This window comes from Saccostrea echinata, unplaced genomic scaffold, assembly GCF_033153115.1.
Source record: "Saccostrea echinata isolate AGI-Se365-2 ecotype Australia unplaced genomic scaffold, CSIRO_AGI_Sech_v1 ptg000009l, whole genome shotgun sequence".
Taxonomy (NCBI): Eukaryota; Metazoa; Mollusca; class Bivalvia; order Ostreida; family Ostreidae; genus Saccostrea; species Saccostrea echinata.
Window position 1 is genome coordinate 45,675,091 of NW_026889758.1, and position 19,431 is coordinate 45,694,521.

General features: G+C 32.1%; 1 protein-coding gene across 1 annotated transcript; it reads right to left on the reverse strand.

Moving 5' to 3' along the window:
• Nucleotides 1-456: 456 nt before the first annotated feature.
• Nucleotides 457-15,798, reverse strand: LOC133182852 (zonadhesin-like). The gene is made up of 18 exons (XM_061317697.1): nucleotides 15,727-15,798; nucleotides 13,532-13,662; nucleotides 13,084-13,234; nucleotides 12,145-12,162; nucleotides 11,431-11,561; nucleotides 10,783-10,930; nucleotides 9,241-9,348; nucleotides 8,898-9,139; nucleotides 8,321-8,637; nucleotides 7,872-8,170; nucleotides 7,520-7,722; nucleotides 3,518-3,710; nucleotides 3,193-3,408; nucleotides 3,044-3,064; nucleotides 2,143-2,370; nucleotides 1,927-1,956; nucleotides 1,158-1,388; nucleotides 457-977 (listed from the first exon to the last, which is right to left on the reverse strand). Exons 2-18 carry the CDS (start codon nucleotides 13,658-13,660, stop codon nucleotides 682-684), a joined length of 2,961 nt encoding a protein of 986 aa, XP_061173681.1. The 5' UTR covers nucleotides 13,661-13,662; nucleotides 15,727-15,798; the 3' UTR covers nucleotides 457-681.
• Between the last annotated feature and the right edge of the window lie 3,633 nt (nucleotides 15,799-19,431).

A 19,431-nucleotide genomic window follows, 5' to 3' on the forward strand; every position in this document is an offset into this window, starting at 1 on the left:
GTTTGATTTGCTGTTCACTTCCACTGAATTCATAATTCTTTCAAATACTCTATGAAAGTCTCACTTATATCAGTCTTACTTGATTGCTCATTATTTGTTTTATATCCATACATATAATATCTGATAAGTAATTATTTTCCACATTTATTGTTAATAAGAAATCAAAATTAAATTTTATCATGCAGGAGTCATGGTCTGTTGGCTTTATAGCGTGATAAGTAAGATGTATGAGGTTGACAAATTGATTATGTGAATAAAACAGATTAAAGTGTAAATTTTACAGATTAAAGTGTAAATTTTACAGATTAAAGTGTAAAATTTACACTTTAAAGTGTAAATTTTACAGATTAATGTATAAAATTTACAGATTAAAGTGTAAAATTTACAGATTAAAGTGTGCATTTTACAGATTAAAGTGTGCAAAATGAAAAATAAAAAAGTGTCCAAGTGGCACTAATACGCTTCTGTAGCATAATTACTTAGATACTTCTCTGACCAATTTTCATAATTTTTGGCAATGCAGTTTTATGTTATCCTGCATTTTTTCCTCTTTAGAGTAAGTAAGATTAACTAGCTTTGCTGAATTCAGTTTAATTTGAATAATAATTGACATTTCATAAAGAAAGGTAAAATTATGATAATAACAGATTACGAAAAATAATAACACTAGTTCATTGCCTCCTAATTCACAATAACTGGAGGTTTTGTACACTTCTCCTCGCAAAGCTTCTCTACCACGTACAGCGTGTTGGAGCGCATCTCGAACGAGGCACAGCTCTTATGGGTATCTCCTGCGCGGAGAATGTGTGCTTTGCCATCCTTCAGTATCCTTGCTTCCGACTCGCCACTTCTGTATTCGTTCAAACGCACGGTGAACTTGCATTTGCTGAGAGCACTTGAGGCAAAGTAACACTTGCCGGTCACCTTGTAAACGATTTCACACTGCAAACTCCTCTCTTGCTTGATGTCACATTCGCCTGTTAAGATTATAAAATAAATTTTGATATTCATTAAGTATCAATATTATTAAGGCACTTTCTGAACGCACATCTCATTTAGTTACAATATTATCTAATCTTCCTTAATATAGATAAATCATCAACAAATGCGTTCACAATTATCATAATCCTGAAGACAATACAGTCTTTATCACTTACCACAATCTGGAATACTACAGAATTCCCACCGAGTGGCGCTGGATGTTGTGTAGCACCAAGGAGCAGCCTCGTTATCGGGATTTCTGCAAAAGTTGCTTTGATCCGCTAATTTCTTGAAAGAATGACTGTGGGGTCTCTGTCGTCCCCAGTCCTGGCATGTTTTGCCTGATTTTGTTGTGTTTCTGTAACCACCATATTTCAATCCTTTTGGATCGCCAGCATCGAGACATTCTTAATATAAGGAGTAATTCGATTGAAAAAATGTAACCATTCTGATATTCATTGAATATATTAAAACAAATAACATATGGTACTAGTGCACCCCTAACAAAATTAATTCTCCGGAGCGTGCATTCTAAAAACTAAACTCTCTCAGAAAAAAAAAAATGCCAATAACTGTGGTTTTGACCTTGAGGAATTTTTTATACTCCCAACCTTTACTTGTGGGGTTAATAAAACGCCACTGTTTGACTGAAAGTAAATAACTTAGCAATTGCATGTTGACCAGACAAATAAATTGGTCTTCTCGTGGTGGCGATGAAGAAAACTGCTTGAAATACTATAGTAACTGTTACTGGTTTTATTATTATGCACATATTGATGCGTATAATGAGATTTACATAATTTTTCAAAAGGGATAAAGTGTGACCAGTTTGATGATAATATTTGAAAAATCAAGTCCTTCAAACAAATATATGTACAGTACAATCGATTCCAAAATTCTGCCTTTTCTTTGATTACAAAATTAGCACCAATATAACAAACTTACCATCAACATTGATGTTTGGTTTTACACCCGCTGTAAATTAAAAAAAACAATATCAATTCACTATGCACTTATTACGTAAAGAATTGATAAAATTGTTTACAATGTAAACTGTTTTTCGCTAGAGATACATATGCATTTAGACCTTTTTATTTATTCATTTTTTTAATACTGAATTTGCAAAAAAAAAGAAAAAAAAAAGAAGAAAAAATTACTCACGGCAGACAGGAATATGACAGTAGTCCCATCGCTTTTTGGGATCAGTTGTGTAGCACCAGGCCGCTTTCTCATTATCCGGATTTCTACAGTGGTTGTTGTCTAAGGTTTTAAGTAAAGAATGCGCGTGTGGCGACTGAGAGGACCATTTCTGACAAGTGTAACCCAACTCTGTAGATGACACGGTGCCTTGGTACTTCTTTCCATGGGGATCATCGTGAGCAAGACATTCTGCGAGATAGGTTTATTTCATATCATACAAAACATTTCGCAAAGATAGGGTTATATCATAAAAGACATTTCACGAGAATTCAGTGAGATATTTTTACTTTATATCATGAAATAAGAAGATAACAAACAGTAAGCAAACTCAAAGGTCCAAAGATTTTCCATTTGAGATCATTTCAAATCATAAAAGAGATTTTGTTAAAAAGGAGTATTATATATAAAAAGAGGCATTCTGTAAGAAAAAATAACATGTATTTCAAATAATTAAAAACATCATGTGGATTGATTAATTACATAAAAAAAAAATTCTGTGAGAAAATTTATTTCATATCGTAATAGAAATTTTGCGAGATAGTTTTCAAATTCAGTAAAATGGGATTAGTACGTATTTCATATCACAGAAGACATTTTGTGAGATTAGTTTATTTCATATCACGCAAGACAATTTGTGACGAATTGTAATTTCAAGTTTATTCTAACATTTCACACAATGTATTCTAAAACAATATAATCTTAGATAGATAGATAAGATAATTAGGTAATAGTTAGATAGTAAGATAAGATAAATTAAATAATCTAAATAATCTTAGATAATCTTAGATCTTCCTTTTAACAATATTGAGCTGTTTTACAAACTCATGAATTTTGATAGTATGGACTAGAAGCATAATCTTACCTGTTCCTGGCGGAGGCGGTACTGCAATAATGATAAAGAAATAAACGTAAGAATTTTCAAAGAGATTCAGCATACAGAGCGAATGGGAACGCTCACAATAGTTTAATATTTTGTATACATGTATCATGTGTATTTTTATTGGAAAATACCTGGAAGGTAGCAGACAGAGAAGGTCCCTTTACATGTAAGCGACACCCAAATGCCATCCCCAGATATTCCATATGTAGATCCATACTTGCAGTCTGCTGCAGTGGATCTAACATGAAGCACGGTTTTTGCCTTTGGAACAGTACACACAACTTTATTCCCACTGGAAGACTCACATTTGAGGTCTGTTTTCTTGTTATTGCACTTGGGACTTTCCTCTGAAAAAATATTTTTAGAAATATTTTTTCCTGTAGAATTTACGTTAACATAATTATTAAAATCAATTAAAAAATAATTTTAAATATTTTACAAATAATTTCTGGCTACCTAAGCAGCCATCTCTCCCATCGGAGATGTATCCTTTCTGACACACACATGTCGGAGATCCATTGAGCACTGAACATGCCTGGTGTTGTCCGCACTTTGGTTTTGTAAGAATAGTCTTAAACCCTACACTGCCGCCCTCAACTTTACATTGCTGCACGGTCGTACAATCCGAGGAGGTAAATGTTGTCCCCAACTGAAACAAAGTAGTTTCAGTATAAATCACAGTACAATTACATTTGGGTAAATAAATAAAATTTGTGACCCATATTCTTAATAATGCCTTCTTAAAAAATTCTAGTAAATAACGATACATACAATAAGGTCCTACGTAGATTTGATTGGCCACTGAGCCGACTTTAGCCAAAATTAGAAAGTGAAGGTCTTACTGTACTAAGTTGTAAATTTATTTTAAAAATTGTAAAGTTGACTGTTACGTAATTGTATGATTTTGTTGAAATCTACTTATCTAAGAGTCCACAACAATTCTTGGCGACCAAAACACTTTAATTTGGTACATTTAATATATGTACCCGTGAAAAAAAAAATTGAATTCCTTCTTTTTTTTTGATTTCATCCATAGATTGCGTCCCTCAAACATGACTGAGACAAGACTTGCCAATATTCTTGAACTGCATCCAAGTCGGGAATCCCTTAAGGTGAAACTTCTTTTCGTACACATTTATCCACTGATTGTGTGGGGAGTTATTAATAGCGATTCTCTGTAACCACTTAAACTTCTTTGCCACGCATGGTCACCGATTTTGATGAAATTTTGCCCGTTGTTACAACTTGACACCAGAAACATATATCAAATAAAATTTTGTTGCTATGTGTCTTGGATGCCATGGTAACAGCCAGAAAAGTTGGAAAAATTGAAATTTTCAGCTACTTTGAATCTTTATTAAGCCTTAACAAAGAATAAGAATAACAAACAAACCATTCTCCCCAAAACCTGACACCTTGTTGCCACTTATGCTATAAAGAAACTATTTAAAATTTATCTCTAAGTAAGTGGTAACCATGGATACATTTGGAATACATTTTAGATGCTGAAAAATGCAGAAAAACGCTCAATATTCACTTATGATGGGTATTAAATGATTAAACTCGATCAACAACCTAAGAAAAAACAATAAAAATATTTGACCTTAAGTAATTAGGTATTGGCAATATTATTCTAAAAATAACTTTTATAGTTGCCATGGTAACACAGTGTTACCATCCAAAGTGTGTTGCTAAGATTGGGTTAATGCTACTATCTTCAGGAAAAACAATAAATTTTATGACTGGCACATATACATCCTGAGGACCTTGCAACACCGATAACATAAGAAAAATTGGGATTAATTGCTACTTTGCAGTGTAACCATGGAAACAATGTACCAGTTGTTTAAAGTGATATTTTTTTGCTGCCTTAGGAATTTACTTACCTTTTATTCAAGAAACATATTATTTGACTCACCTTGAATAGTACTTATCTGGTAAAACTAAAGTTGAATATCATATATTGATAACGTTTGTTGAAAAATACAACACTGTTGCTATGGTAACCAAGAAGGGAAAATGTTCGATTTTGTTAATTTAATATAAATATTAAACCCTATGTGCCAGCTTTTTGCATCCAGTAAGAGATTGAGTGGCAGTCAAAATTGAAAGTCAGGTTAGTTGTTCATAATTACCAATCATAAAAGTTTTGGGAATCTACAGACAAGGGTACGTATCCAAGGAAACAGAATATTTTTCAGATTTTTATGCATATTTTTTCGGCTTATTTCCATAGCAACGCTCTATTTAAAGAATTGAATTTGAATTTTTTGAAATGTGAGAATTAGGGTCACATAAACATCTTTAAAAATTGATCATTAGTTATATAGAAATATGCTATTTAAAAAAAATAGGATTAGATTTAATCACTAAGAGAGTAAATTTAAAATCCTTTCTTGGTATTAAAACCATGGCAACCATTGCCAACCTATAAGAAATATCATATTTCTTCCTTGGTATATGTTACAAGGATCTTTTGTCTATTATTTGCTTGCATTTCAACCTATATTTTTTTTTATTCTTAAGTGTATGATTTTACAAAATTAAATGAGCAAAATTATTACTTTTGAATACTTTGTTTCCATAGTAACGTATGTAAAAGTTGATTTACCAAACATGTTTATCATGCATTTAAGACATCAGGCCTTCAACTTTCAGAAACAATCATTGCCACTTGTTTGCTTTGCTGCAAACGTTAACTGTGGGACTCTGAACATGTTGAAAAATGCCATTTTTCAAACTTTAGGACATGTTGCCATGCTAACCATGACACGTAGCAACCAATTTCTGCCTGATTTGAGTTTACGGTATTAAAGACTTTTATCATAGAGAGTTTGGAGAAATTCTGAGACTATGCGTGCCACAGCTTCTATATAAAAATTCAAGTCGTTACAGAGAATGACTCTTAAATTTAATAAGAGAACTTCTGTTCAACAGTTTCTTGTAGTGATAGGCAGATAAGATGGTAGTCCAAAATATCTGACGTTTTTTTTCACGATTTTGATATTTTACGTGCCAGGAAAACATCTGAATTTTTCCAGGCTTTTTTCATGATTTTGAAACTGTACGTGTACATAAATTGGCGTATTCAAAATTTAACGCAATCAAGGGGTATGGAATTGTTCGCGTAATCATAAATTAACGCTACACATGTCCGTGCCATCTATTGTAATAAATGATTTATTAGCGGTATTCATAAATTAGCGCATCGTTGTCCGCGCCAAAGCCGCTAAAAAATTAAGCCCGCATTTTTAAGTACACATAGAGTATTTTACGTGCCAGGAAAACATCAGAACCGGCGCCATTACGAAAACTGGAAATTCGCCGCCTCCAACTGGAGGCGGCATTATCGGGTTGATATTCGACACTTGCGAACCGAAATAAATGCTGAATTCACAACTTATTAAAAGTATACAATGCTTTTAGTACTTACCATTATCGTTTTTTTTGGGTTTGCTTATGAAAAATACAGTCTGTGAAAACATTTCATCAGACCGTCGAGTTTTCTTTTCATTTCGTGCATTTTAAAAACTTGCACGACCTCATCGAAATGTGAAGTGATATTTTCTTTTCATCGATATTGGTGATTACTAGAAGCATTGTGCTACTGATAAATTGTAGGTTCGGCATTTAATTCAGTTCGCAAGTATCAAAAATTAGCTCCGGTTGGAGACGGTGAAATTTCCAGTTTTCGTAATGGCGCCGGTTCTGACGTTTTCCTGGCACGTAAAATATCAAAATCGTGAAAAAAGCCTGGAAAACGTCAGATACTTCGGACAAATAAGATGGTAAGATGGGAAATAAATTCATTGTCTGGACCTAATCGGGATTAATAACGATATGTTTTTCTATATATACTAAATAGCCTCAGGGTTATAGAGATAAAGGTGATATCAACTGCAACATTCCTTAAAGACCTTTATCTCTTCAAGACCTACCTTACTTTAATTCGAAACCAACAGGCTCGATAAGAAAATGAAAATCATGTTTGTAACGCCCCGTAACACTGACTAACTTATACCTGGCTGCGACCAAAAAAAAAAAAAAGAACAACAACAACTGGAATAGCAGAAAAATGGTACAGATATAGCACGTCTAGTCGCAGATATCGTAAATGATCGCACTAGCAGAAAGGGGGTCTTTCAAGTCCAAAACCTTGTACCGATCGTGACTGGTGGAAGAGAGGATGTTTTATCAATTAAACACTGATCATTTGGGCTAAATTGCAAGTCAGTCTGTAGCTCAAATTTATCGTAGCAGTAGCGCCCACAATCGCCTTTTTCAAAAATTGTGCGATCAGAACGAATGGTCGGTGACCGTGTGCAAATGCTTTTTGACCACATACGATTCAGAAATAAGGATTATCAATGTTAATAATGAAACAGTCGAACAGTTTCGAATAACATCTTGAAAAGTTTTGAATTTAAAGTAATATCATAATAGACTTAAATTGCTTACGGGATAATATTTAGAATCCGCTCCTTTACATCCGCACTTTGATTTCTCTACACATTTGTTATCACTCAGGATGAAACCATCCTTACAACGACATCCTTCTGTCGGAGGTTGGTCACAATCTTTTTCAGAGTCTGGATCCACACAGGAGGCCGGACAACCACTCATCTCAGTATCATACACCATATTTTCACCGCAGGGAAATGCTAAAAGATTAAGGACATTCATAATCATCAACGAATGAAACGTTCTAAATATAGACAGAAATTTTCTGAATATCATTGTTGTATCCACTTATTTATAACCTTTTTTCTTATGACAATTGTGATTTTAATGCTTAATTTAAATTACATACGACAGAAATCATTAGTTCTCCATTTAGCAGAAATTCCCAAGTCAGCACAATATTCCGCATAACCGCTCACACTCTGGCAGATAGCTTTCTTCCGCTGAGAGACTTCCGAGTAATATGTACAGAAATCAAACACACAGTTCTCAAACATTTCTTTACTCGTCGTTGGACTCTCAGCTAAACAATCTCTGAATGGACTTTGGTCTTTCTTCTCTGAATTAAGAAAGCCACAAACTTTGCTATCCATGGCTTTCTTTCGCAGTTCTGGTGTGCATTTATTTGATACTTCATGCACCTTACAACTGCAAAAGAACCCTTCAAAATGAACTAGTAACCCATAATATTAATAAGAGGGTTTAAACTTTTTTTCTCAAAATTTAAAAGCTATTTTCACTTCAGATGTATGAATACTAATTCAAGATCAGCATCTCTATTTAATATTTTGGGGGTACCTCTGATGAATTTGGTCAGTATCGTCCTTCACAGTGTAACTATTGCCAATCTTGACGAATTTTTGGGAGTCTCTGGACACATCTTTACCGTATTTTGTACGGAAATCGTCTTTTTTCCCGTTACAGTCCCCACAAAGTCCTATCATACGACGTCCGAGATTTTTTGGAACAGTCACTGTGACCGAGCTCCAGCCATCCCACGTGACCACGCCGTCTCCATCGTTAGTACTGGCTATAACCTTGACTTTGTTACCGCTCCTAAAAATTCTAAACTCACCGCGTCTTGTGTAAGGTAGGTATATTCTTATTCCATTAAGCTGAAGTAAATTGAAATAATCTGAACTTTTATATTGAAGGAATAATGGAACAAAAAAATCTCGCCCCTTTTTTAAAATTGCTAAACACTCATTATTAAGCTAAATGTAACCAAATAAAAGTTAAATATGTATACCCTCTATACAGCATGAAAATAATCAAAAATGTGATCAATATTCTGATATTATTCATAAATTCTGCTTAAATTAATTAATGTTGATTCAAAAATTGATCTTCTCAGAACACATACTTATCAGCTTACATATACTTGGTGCTTTTTGTGCAGACGAATGGTGTTTTTTCCCAATTTGACGTCCACCAGCCTTGTATAAGATACATGACGAGATCTGCCGTGATATTCGTTCTTGACTTCCACGTTAAAGATGTTAGAGCGGCTGTTTTTGACTTTAGTTAAGGTGTATTTACAGATGCCCATGAAGTGAATCATCTGGCCGTCGTATGTTCTATAGTGAGGATCTCCTGATGCTGAACAGGTACAGGTTTCTAGAGTAATTAGTGATTAAAATTGTAATTAACACGAAGATATGCAAATACCAAATTAATTTTATTGAATTATTGCAGTAATAAATAACGAAAAAGATTACGATAACATCTTTTCACGCCGTCTCCCGTGTATCCCTTGTTACATCGACATTCTCCATTTACGCATCTTGCATTTGAATGACATTTCCTATGCCGTCCACAATTATTTCCTTTGCAAAGATAATGTAAATATGGGATTAGATGCATATATTGGGGGAGGGGGGCTGAATGTCTTCCCTTTACCCAATAATATCTCTTGCCATCTTAACAGTACCTGAAAGACATGCCCTTGTTTCGATACAAAAACCTTATTTAATGCAAAATTATTGACCTAAAAGATGTATCGTAATTTCAACATCTCATTGTTGTTCAGTGAACTTGGCCTTTGAGGTATAATCCTGTGTCAATCATAGCAAACCCATACGACATCAAAAGCAATTCACTCATTTTTGAATTCTTTCTAGTTATAGGTTTTTTAACTTATGACTCTTACACGATTTCAAGGTTTAATTAATCAGTGACATTGTCTGTTAAGATGTGACCTTGAATCAAAATTTAAACACGCTTTGATAGGCCATCAGCAACAACACTCAAGTTTAAATTGGTTGTAACCAAGGGTTCCAAAGTTATTACTCAGACAAGATAACAATATCTAATGCTTAGTGACCTTGACCTTTAATACACTTAATATACTTTTTATGTATATTATCTTGAATCGAGATACATTAAGTACAACAAATAGGTGACGCCCAGTGCTTTAGAAGAAATTGATTGACATCGCTCATCAATTGGAGAAACTTTTAATTACTTGCTTGAAATCGATTTCAAAAAAGTTGTCGATCATCACCAAGAACACATTCAAATTTTAGTCATTCCAATCAAGGGAGATGAAGTTAAATCCTAGACACCATTTAACTATATTTGCGCAGTGGCCTCTACCTTTTTAAGAAATTAGTTTTGAATTGTTACACACCTTAAAGACACATGCTGCAAACAAAAAATTGGATCTATGGATTGATATATTTTTTTTGACTTATATTAGTTGTAAATGATGCAAATATAAAATCTCTAAGAAATTTAGAAATTCTAATCTTTCTATGATGTTCAATTTTCTTTTTTCTTACCATAATCTTTATAAATCTGGTCATTTTTTAAATCACTTTATAGAACATTACTGAGGAATTCTCAATGAAAAAATTTACCCAGGTTAAACTTATTTATTCTTGTAAACATAGATTTAGTTGCTATGTTCATGATTTTTGAAAAAAAGTTTGTATCACCTGTCCTTAAGGTCTTGGGCAACAACACTCAGAAAATTGAACCATTCCACTTAAAGGTTTTCGAATTATGGCCTCTTACTTGATAAATTAATGTACCTGGTAATATAATTCTTTACTATATAAAGACACAGCGATCCATATCTATGTGAAGATAATAAACTTTTTATTTACCATTTAAGACAGGGAATCTGTTTTCTTCTTTGAGTGGTGTTAGTGTAAACTTTTTTCAGTACGTGTACTATGCCAACATTTGGTGTTCTTCATTTTTTATTTTATTATTTTTTTTACGTTAGTTATCAAAATAGGTGAGCTGTCCTATTTTACCTCTTTTAACGTTTGTCCTGTAAATAGCAATCCGCCATCTCCCACCACATCCTTCCTTTCTGTAGCCACTACAAGGCATTTTACACTGCGAGTTGGCAACTTTCTGCCTCCGGCGAAGAGAATTTCCACAGAAACATTCCACCCCATACTGTAATATTTAATGGTTTAAGTAACTCCTCATAACTTTTATCACTGATCCTAGATATAAATGCGTCTGGGTCTAGTTACATGTATTTGTAAAATAGATAAAGTCGAATTGGATTCCCTAAAACCCTACTGTATAATTATCATATCTGTGAGCCGATACAATTGTGTCTTCGGAGATTTTTTACTGCATCAAATGAAACATAGTAATTCTTTCGTTCTGACTAGACCATTGCGTCCGATTATGATGTCATTATTTTTCGACACCAGCATTGAGTATGCTTTGTAAAATATTGCAATTACAAGTTTATGACAACGAAAGTAAAAAAAAAGTGTTTTGATGTAGGAGTCTAATTTTTTACACGTTCATGTAAATGCCAGAATATCCTTGTCCACTTCAACCAAATTGAACAATTGAATTCCCTAAGATAGTATTGAGTAATCTGAGTAATTTTTGTACGACAAAAGTAATATATCTCGTTTTGTAGTTTGATGTGAACGAACCTCAACCCCGGCGTAGCAATTCCTCTTGCGTTTACAAATAGCTATACATCTATTGACAGTCATGTAGCTACTCCGTCTATACGAGCCGCCTAGAGTCCTATACCAGCCATCTTTATAACATCCCACGAGTCCTGAAAAAGAGAGAGAACGTACGATGTTGATTTTAAATATGAGCATGTGAGTTTGTCATTTTTTCCTTTCATTAAAATCAGAATTACACACATGTATATGCATTACACTTGAATTGTGTAAGGATAAATTCCACGTGGAAATTTCACGGTAATATGATAACGCAATATTTTGGGTTGGTTGTTAAAACTTTTGGGTTAAACAAAAACTAAAACTGTAATTTGTAAATAACAAATAACACTTCCAAGTTTAAAAACCCATCATCAGAATTACCATATAGACAAGACCAATAGATATATAGTTCATGGGGGGATCCATCGCTTTAGATCAAATGAACTATCACCAAATATAAATTGACTACATGTATTAGTATTATTAGACATTCATATAACGAGTACACGACAATTATCGTGTATACTTATTATATAAATTTATAATAATTCAATAATTATGAGAACACTGATTTTAACATTTTGTCAAAAATTTATAGCTGCGCTTCAATGAAAGTTTATATATATCGATACCGGTATCATCCAACAAGAGACATATTATCATTATAATATTTAATTAAAGTAACTGCTTTACCTGTCTTTCGAACAAAGTCTACAAAGAAAAAAAATAACTACAAGTACTTTCAATAATGTAACAGTAATAACATCATCAACTAATTTCATTGTATAATTGGTAATAATAATAATTAGAGAGAGGGGTGGGGAAGAAGAGAGAACTTGAATCAACAAAATAGTACTTTTGAAAAATAAATGATGATACTAGTTTTATTAGTTGTTTTTTCTTGCATGTAAAAGGTAAAGATAACGAACAGTGATCGATCTCAAAACATCTATAAACAAAACATATCTGTGATGAGGCATAAAACACGGACCCCTGGAAATTCCAGAGGTGGCATTAATATAATTCTGTCTCTGGTCTGTTGTGGAATTTTTCTGCAGAATTACAACACGTACAATACCGGTACTTGACAGATAATTTCAATTATCATGTGACATTTCAACCTCCCTACGTCCATTACACTCGTTCTCTACGTTATGCAAGATTTTTCAAAATTTTGCAGAAAAATATACAGACTCCTAAATATCTTAAAGAAGTAACATTATGTCTGATTTTTTTTTTTTTTAAATCTAGTTCTTTAATACAGTAGTAAATAGTTTGCTAAAGCAATTCCGAAAATGTATGTAGCTGCAGATAAAACTAATAAATGTCAATATAGATTAATATCGCTATATCATAAGTTCATTAATACTTTGCTTGCATATTTTTGAGGATATGTTGCCATAAATGAATTTCATTGCTTTATTCGTTTGTAAATTTTTTCAGTAAAAAACAAAAATAAACCAAAACAAAACAAAACCAAAAAACCAACCAAACAAACAAAAAACAAAAACAAACAAAAAGCAAAAACGTATAATTAATATACATGTACTTTTAATTTGAAATGAATCAGCAAAATATATAGATGTTATGAATATTAATTATTCGATTAGTATAATCTTAAAAAGAACTCACTTGAGCTGCGATATTTTCGGTTTCTGTAAATCAGGACCCTCCAGGCACCCCCACAAGCCTCATGATTTCCTTTACATTTCATCTTGCAGTCACTTAATGGTTTTTTGTTTTTGTAGCGCATGGAATTCCCACAGAAACATTCATTGCCAGCCTATATTATTTTAAGTAAATTAATGGATTTTTAAAAGAAATTTTATTTGAAAATTAGTTTCCAACATTATACTTAAATATTATTCTTTTAATATTAATACTTGATTTGCCCAAAAAAATCTTTCAAACACAATTTTCCGTATAAAACATTCTGACTCGATTTTTTTTAAAAATTCAAATTCTTTTGGATGATTTTGATGCTGTTCAGATTTATGATTCGTTTTTATACATGGGAATTTAATATACAATTTCTTTTTGCAATGTTTGCATTAATAGGGGCAACAAACCATTAAAATACCTCAAGTCCGTAAAATCGAGTTCTCTCTTTCTCACATCTTCGTCTACAGTGGCCAACTGTCATGTGATTGCCCCATGTCCGTCCTCCACTAAGGACCCTGCTCCTCGAGTCTTCGTAGCAGCCAAGCATATCTAAAACAAATGTATGCTTTAATCCTATCATGTATGCTAATGTTAATTTATTTGGCTTGTTTCTTTTCAACCCAATTCAAATATTAGCAAAAATGTTGTTTTTTTTCTTTGTAAACACAAATACCCCTGAACGTGGTTAAGTTATGATGTGAACAATAGTTCCTTTATATATTATTTATGCGATTACAAGTTAATATTTACATTTCCAAATATTTTTCTTTAAGATTCTTTGCAAATTAAAAGACTGTTCATTTTCTCATGAACTACCATGGCTGAGCATGAATATCTCTATTGTTACGTCGTAATACCATACTTGACGTCAAAACTATAGTGCAAACTGTTTTGCTTTAAAAATGACAGTTGAATTGTGGCATAAGAAATGACTTTAATTTTTGAAAATTCATGAGGTATGTGAACTACAACGCTTCACATCTGCATATTTATCATGAAGCGCTAACGCGCTTCATGAAATGTGCCGGCGTGAAGCGTCGTAGTTCATGTCCTCATGAATCTTCAAAAATTAAATACATTTCTTAAAAAGATATCAATATACAGAAAGATACATTTTTGATTGAAATTCAAGTTAACTATTAATGTGAAAAAAAAAAAAAAAAAAAAAAACCATCTTGTGATCTACAACTGTTATTGGGAAGATGTTAATTTAGTATTCACAATAATGAAAATATGAAATTTAAATTAAGCTGCAAAAACAGCATGAGAAATACTTAATGTTACTTGATGTTTATTTGTGACCCACACGTGTAATAATCCTTTAGCGTGACCGCACATCTAGCTGAAAGTCTAAGGTTTTGCCGTGCTGAAACCTGTTTTAAATTTTATTCATTACCGAATTTATTTCTATTCTGCTCATGTTCACTCACTATTTTTATTGCATTTTTATATAATGTTGAAAATTCTAAATTTACTGGATGCAGGTAAATGCAATTTATATCATGTAAATTTTTCATTTATCTGAGTACACAAAATTTACAGCATGATACATGTATATAGCTACAAATCTCGATGTTGTCAAATTGCATTTAAATTAACAGACCTTCCCCTTTTTCTCTTGAGACCGGAGGTTTCAAATTTTATAATTGTCAAAATAACCGTATCTTTGACTAATACGTACGTGTTCCAAATGCATTCTTCCTATGTAAGTTTACTGAGTCATATATCACAATAAATTTACTTCAATATCACAATACATAGACAAAATTTAAAACAGATACCGAATTGTCTTTATATATATATATATATATATATATATATATATATATATATATATATATATATATATATATATATATATATATATATATATATATATATATGATCGGATTGTCAATAGTGATTTTTACTGATACTACTAGATTGTGTAATGAAATATGAAGATAACGAGCAGTAATCTAGCTCAAAAGTCCATTGGAACAATACAAATTGGGAGCAGAGCAAACACAGATATCAGAAATCATCAGAGGTGGGATCAGGTGTCATGGAGGAGTAAGCATCCCCTGTCGACCGATAACGCATGCCGTGTACTCCTTGAAAAGATCGGGCAAACGGAAAATTCGTTGACATTTCAATGAGAAAATGATGACCTAACAATTTGTATGAAAAACGTGGGTCATTATTCGACTTAATGATAGATTGTATTTCCCAGCAAGATCATTGTTTCGACTGTAGAGTTTGCAAATTGTTGAATTTAAACAGGACTGTTGATATCCTTGTATCATCAACTTATTTGTTGTTAATCAAACGCCTCCCGAAATTCGTAGTTTCAATAATTTCCAGATTAAATAAGTTTTTAATTTTATATTCGTGTGAAATTCTATAGCAACATATAAGTTTTGACATTATATAGAACATTTTGAGAAAATATAAACTTCAAATCTGTGTCTATGCACCTTTAAGCAAAAAAGAATGTTTGGCAATGAAATCATAGATTACAGTCTAAAAATGCAGGCGAACATTGATTACGAATGATGATATCAAATTTGAAATACCAGAAAGAAAATCTATAAAATTAATATGCTTATATTCATAACTTAAACACTACAATACCTTGTCTTGTGATCGTGCCTTTATTGTTAGGCTTTCTTTTCCAATTAAGTCTCCAAAAAAGGAACCCATTTGTGCCTTTGCATAAAAAAGAAAACAGAGAAACATCAACTTAAGATAGTGATAAAGGTGTATCATTTTTTCTTACTTTAACATTTCAAATTTGCAGTTGAATTCTAAATATTATAAATAATAATAAATGCTCTAAACTTAAGAATTACAACCACAGTTAAATTTCTAAAACTAAGCAATATTTACCTTCCAAATAAACAGCAAACACGATCACCAGCAATACTCGCCACATCTTGACAAATGCAACTCGTCGGGTAGGTCATTTTTTCTTTTATATTTATATACGTGTATCCTATTGATCAATTCAGCAGGAGGTGGGTGTAATGATTTAAAGAAAAATACAGACATGTAATACGAAATTTACCAAATAGTTGTTTTTGTCAATACAAAAATATTGTTCAATCCAATTCGCATTAAAATGCTTACAGTACACGTGTCTTATACGTTTGTTCTTTTATTTGATATTTCAAAAGAGAGAGAGAGAGAGAGAGAGAGAGAGATTCCCATTACAAACAAGTTATTTTACACTTTTTGGTTTTCCTATCTAGCATGAAGTATGCAGAAAAATATACACAAAGAATATTCAATGTTTTGTTGTTGGATATGGAATTTATTTAGCGAGTGTGACAGAATTTCCTTAATTTTTTCACCAGTGCGAAGCACAAGAGAAAGTAACAAAATATCCGGTCTTACGAGACGCCACTTCTGTATTCTTTCAAAACAGTGAACTTGCATTTGCTGAGAGCACTAGAAGCAAAATAGCACTTGCCAGAAACCTTATAAACGATTTTAAATTGCAAACTTCTCTCTTCTTGGATGTCACATTTGCCTGTTAAAATTAAAAAAAAAACAACAATATCAATATTTATTAAATATCAACATTATTGAGGCAGTTTCTGAATGCGCTGTATCTCTTGGTTACAATATCATCTAATCTTCCATTATTAATAAAATTCATCAACAAATGCACACACAAAAAAAATTCTCATTAACCGTCCAACCAATTTTTTTAGCATTAAAATCTTATTCTTTTCATCTGGTCAAATATCGTGTCTAACAAAAATGGTACAATATAATCGGTTCGACTAATTTTAACTGTATTCATAGAAACAAAAAGTAATTTTATATTAATGAATTTTCTTTTCTCCAATTGTATTTCAAACCACAGGTTCATAATATTGATGTGTTAGTTTCTCCTCAAAATTCTGGTGTGTAACTATTGCCATGGATCTAAAAAACGGATCATTTATTTCTAAAAAAAAAAAAAAATAAAAAAAAAAAGAAAAAAAAAAGAAAAAAAAAATTTTTTTTAAAAATTAAATTTTGCAAAACTTTTAGAGTTTGTCCTCTGCTTTCAAATCCAATGTAACATCGCTTGGATCTAGGGGACATACATGTACATTGTGTACTTATGCTTCGGCTTGCAAAAGCAGTGTTTCTTGTATTGTTGGGTTTATGGTTTTGGCTTTTTTCCCCTTTGAAGAACTACTCGATTTAAATACTCTCAAAACGGCATGTTGAACCTATTAATAAAACAAATTTCAGAATTTTATCACATACCCTTTGTAAAAAGTGTAGATCCATAGATGAAATACTGGGCTTTAGAGGGTAAGCAAGTTATCAAATAACTAAAAGTAACCTGATATAATTTTAAAATTCGTGTGCATAATTCGTGTATATATATATATATATATATATATATATATATATATATATATATATATATATATATATATATATATATAAACCCTCTACCCATAAAATTCATCCCCCTCGGGTCCATGTTCAGGCCTCAGGGTGGGGCTGCTGAGTTGGCCATAGATTAGATCACTCATTTAAAAATCATACGTCTTGATTTTACTGACTTCTAAAAATTTGGCGATTTTAAATTTTCTAAAAGTTCTTTGGAGTTTTTGAGAATCCACATCTGATTTACACCCCATCTAGAATATGTTGTAGCACAGTACCTTTACAGCAGTTAATATCATTGTAAGGAGTAAATATAGGGTCTTGGTAGAGCATTTGCTGGACCCAGCAATGTATCTCTGTTTGTAGGGATTTTTATGAAGTTAAGGAAACCAGTATAGGTAGGGTAAATCGAACTCATTTTGGTTGACTGGAATTTTAATTGTATTAAACACTGAAATGTGATTTTGAAGAATTTCGTCTTTAGAAAGTGAACTTAGGGTATAAGTGGATTTCCAGACTTGGAATTAAGACCAAGTTCTTCTGAAATACAGTTATAATAATGTCCCTTACAAACAAAGACGATATTGTTACAAGTCTTGACGGCTAGAATAATAACATATTGTTCATGTAGTCTTTTTAATTCTTTTATCACTTCCGATTTAGTGAAAACGGAAGGATAGATGGTTCGCAAATTGCATTTTAAATTTCTTAGACGATTTTTTAATATATTTCTAAAACTTAATCCATTCTGACAAAATGTTCAGATCTTCCTTTTCTGTATTATATGCAGATGGTAAAACTGACATGAACTTTCTTGATACAAGTTAAAACTACAAAACACTCCTTTATCATTTTTTCATACATTCTTCACCCTTTTTCCCGAGTAGATACTGTAAATTTCTGTGAACAAATATTGCTGTTATTGACAACACCAAACATTATTACACTAAAGGTGTCAATAACTCGAGGAACATATGTTTTTATTGAAATAAATTAAAAATAAAATTGACGATTCCGATCAATTACAGTACAATGTAAGCTCTTTCAAGAGCACCAACAACAAGTGTTATGCAACAAGATACTATAGGTAATCTTTTAACCATATATTGCATTTTGAGCATCTGGTGTAAAGAAATGAATAGCATGTAATGTCATCCTTAATCTATAAGGAGGGTTTGATAAAGACAATCGAATAACGACAGAGAAACAGGTTTTACAGAAATGTAAATCCAAAATGGATCCTTTTTCATGTTTATCTTCCCGCTATGCAGAGTCTATGAAATGTAAAACAAACTCTCCCTAAATCCTTTCTTGCGTTTATTTGTACTAAGTTAATTAAAATAAAAATTGACTGACATATAGAGGACAGTTAATGGGTGGATTTTGTATGAAAGAAATAGAAAGACTAGATACTTGGTGCTTGCTTCTAAATGCACTCTCCTTCATAATTAGGTAACCAGGGAAGAAGCCACAATAATTCTATAATTTACACAAAAAATATACATGCATTTGTCAAATTGAGCATATAAAGCACATGGGCCTCTTCTTTAAGTATTTCATATACTAAATTCATTAACAGTCTGTAATTACAGAATTAAATGATGTAAATTCTGTATAAAAAGAATTTTTAAAGAAAACTTTTGTATATAAAAAAGATGTGTTTGTGAAACACTGATGCACCCGTATGGCAGCTCATGGCGAAGGTTAAAGTTTCTCAAATGCAAGTCAGACTCCAAACTAAAAAGTAGGATTACGTGGAAGACGCCACTGTCAATAATCCAATAACCGCTCATTTTTTTTTCTAACAGATTAATAATATACTAGACGTTATAATTGATTCGTTTTGTAAACACAATAATTATATTTGTACTTCGGTTGACCAGGATTGGCAGCAATGGCGAAACATTGGCAATCAAAATAAGCATATTGAGAAATTCAAGCTTTGAA

Bases quoted from the DNA above. Each gene is read 5' to 3' on its own strand.
- LOC133182852 (XM_061317697.1), bottom strand. From the start codon at position 13,660: ATGCTTGGCTGCTACGAAGACTCGAGGAGCAGGGTCCTTAGTGGAGGA. The intron at 3,409-3,517 runs GTAGCCAGAAAT...ATATTTTTTCAG, and splicing joins TGGGAGAGATGGCTGCTTAG to AGGAAAGTCCCAAGTGCAAT. The intron at 1,957-2,142 runs GTGAGTAATTTT...TTTAATTTACAG, and splicing joins CTGTCATATTCCTGTCTGCC to CGGGTGTAAAACCAAACATC.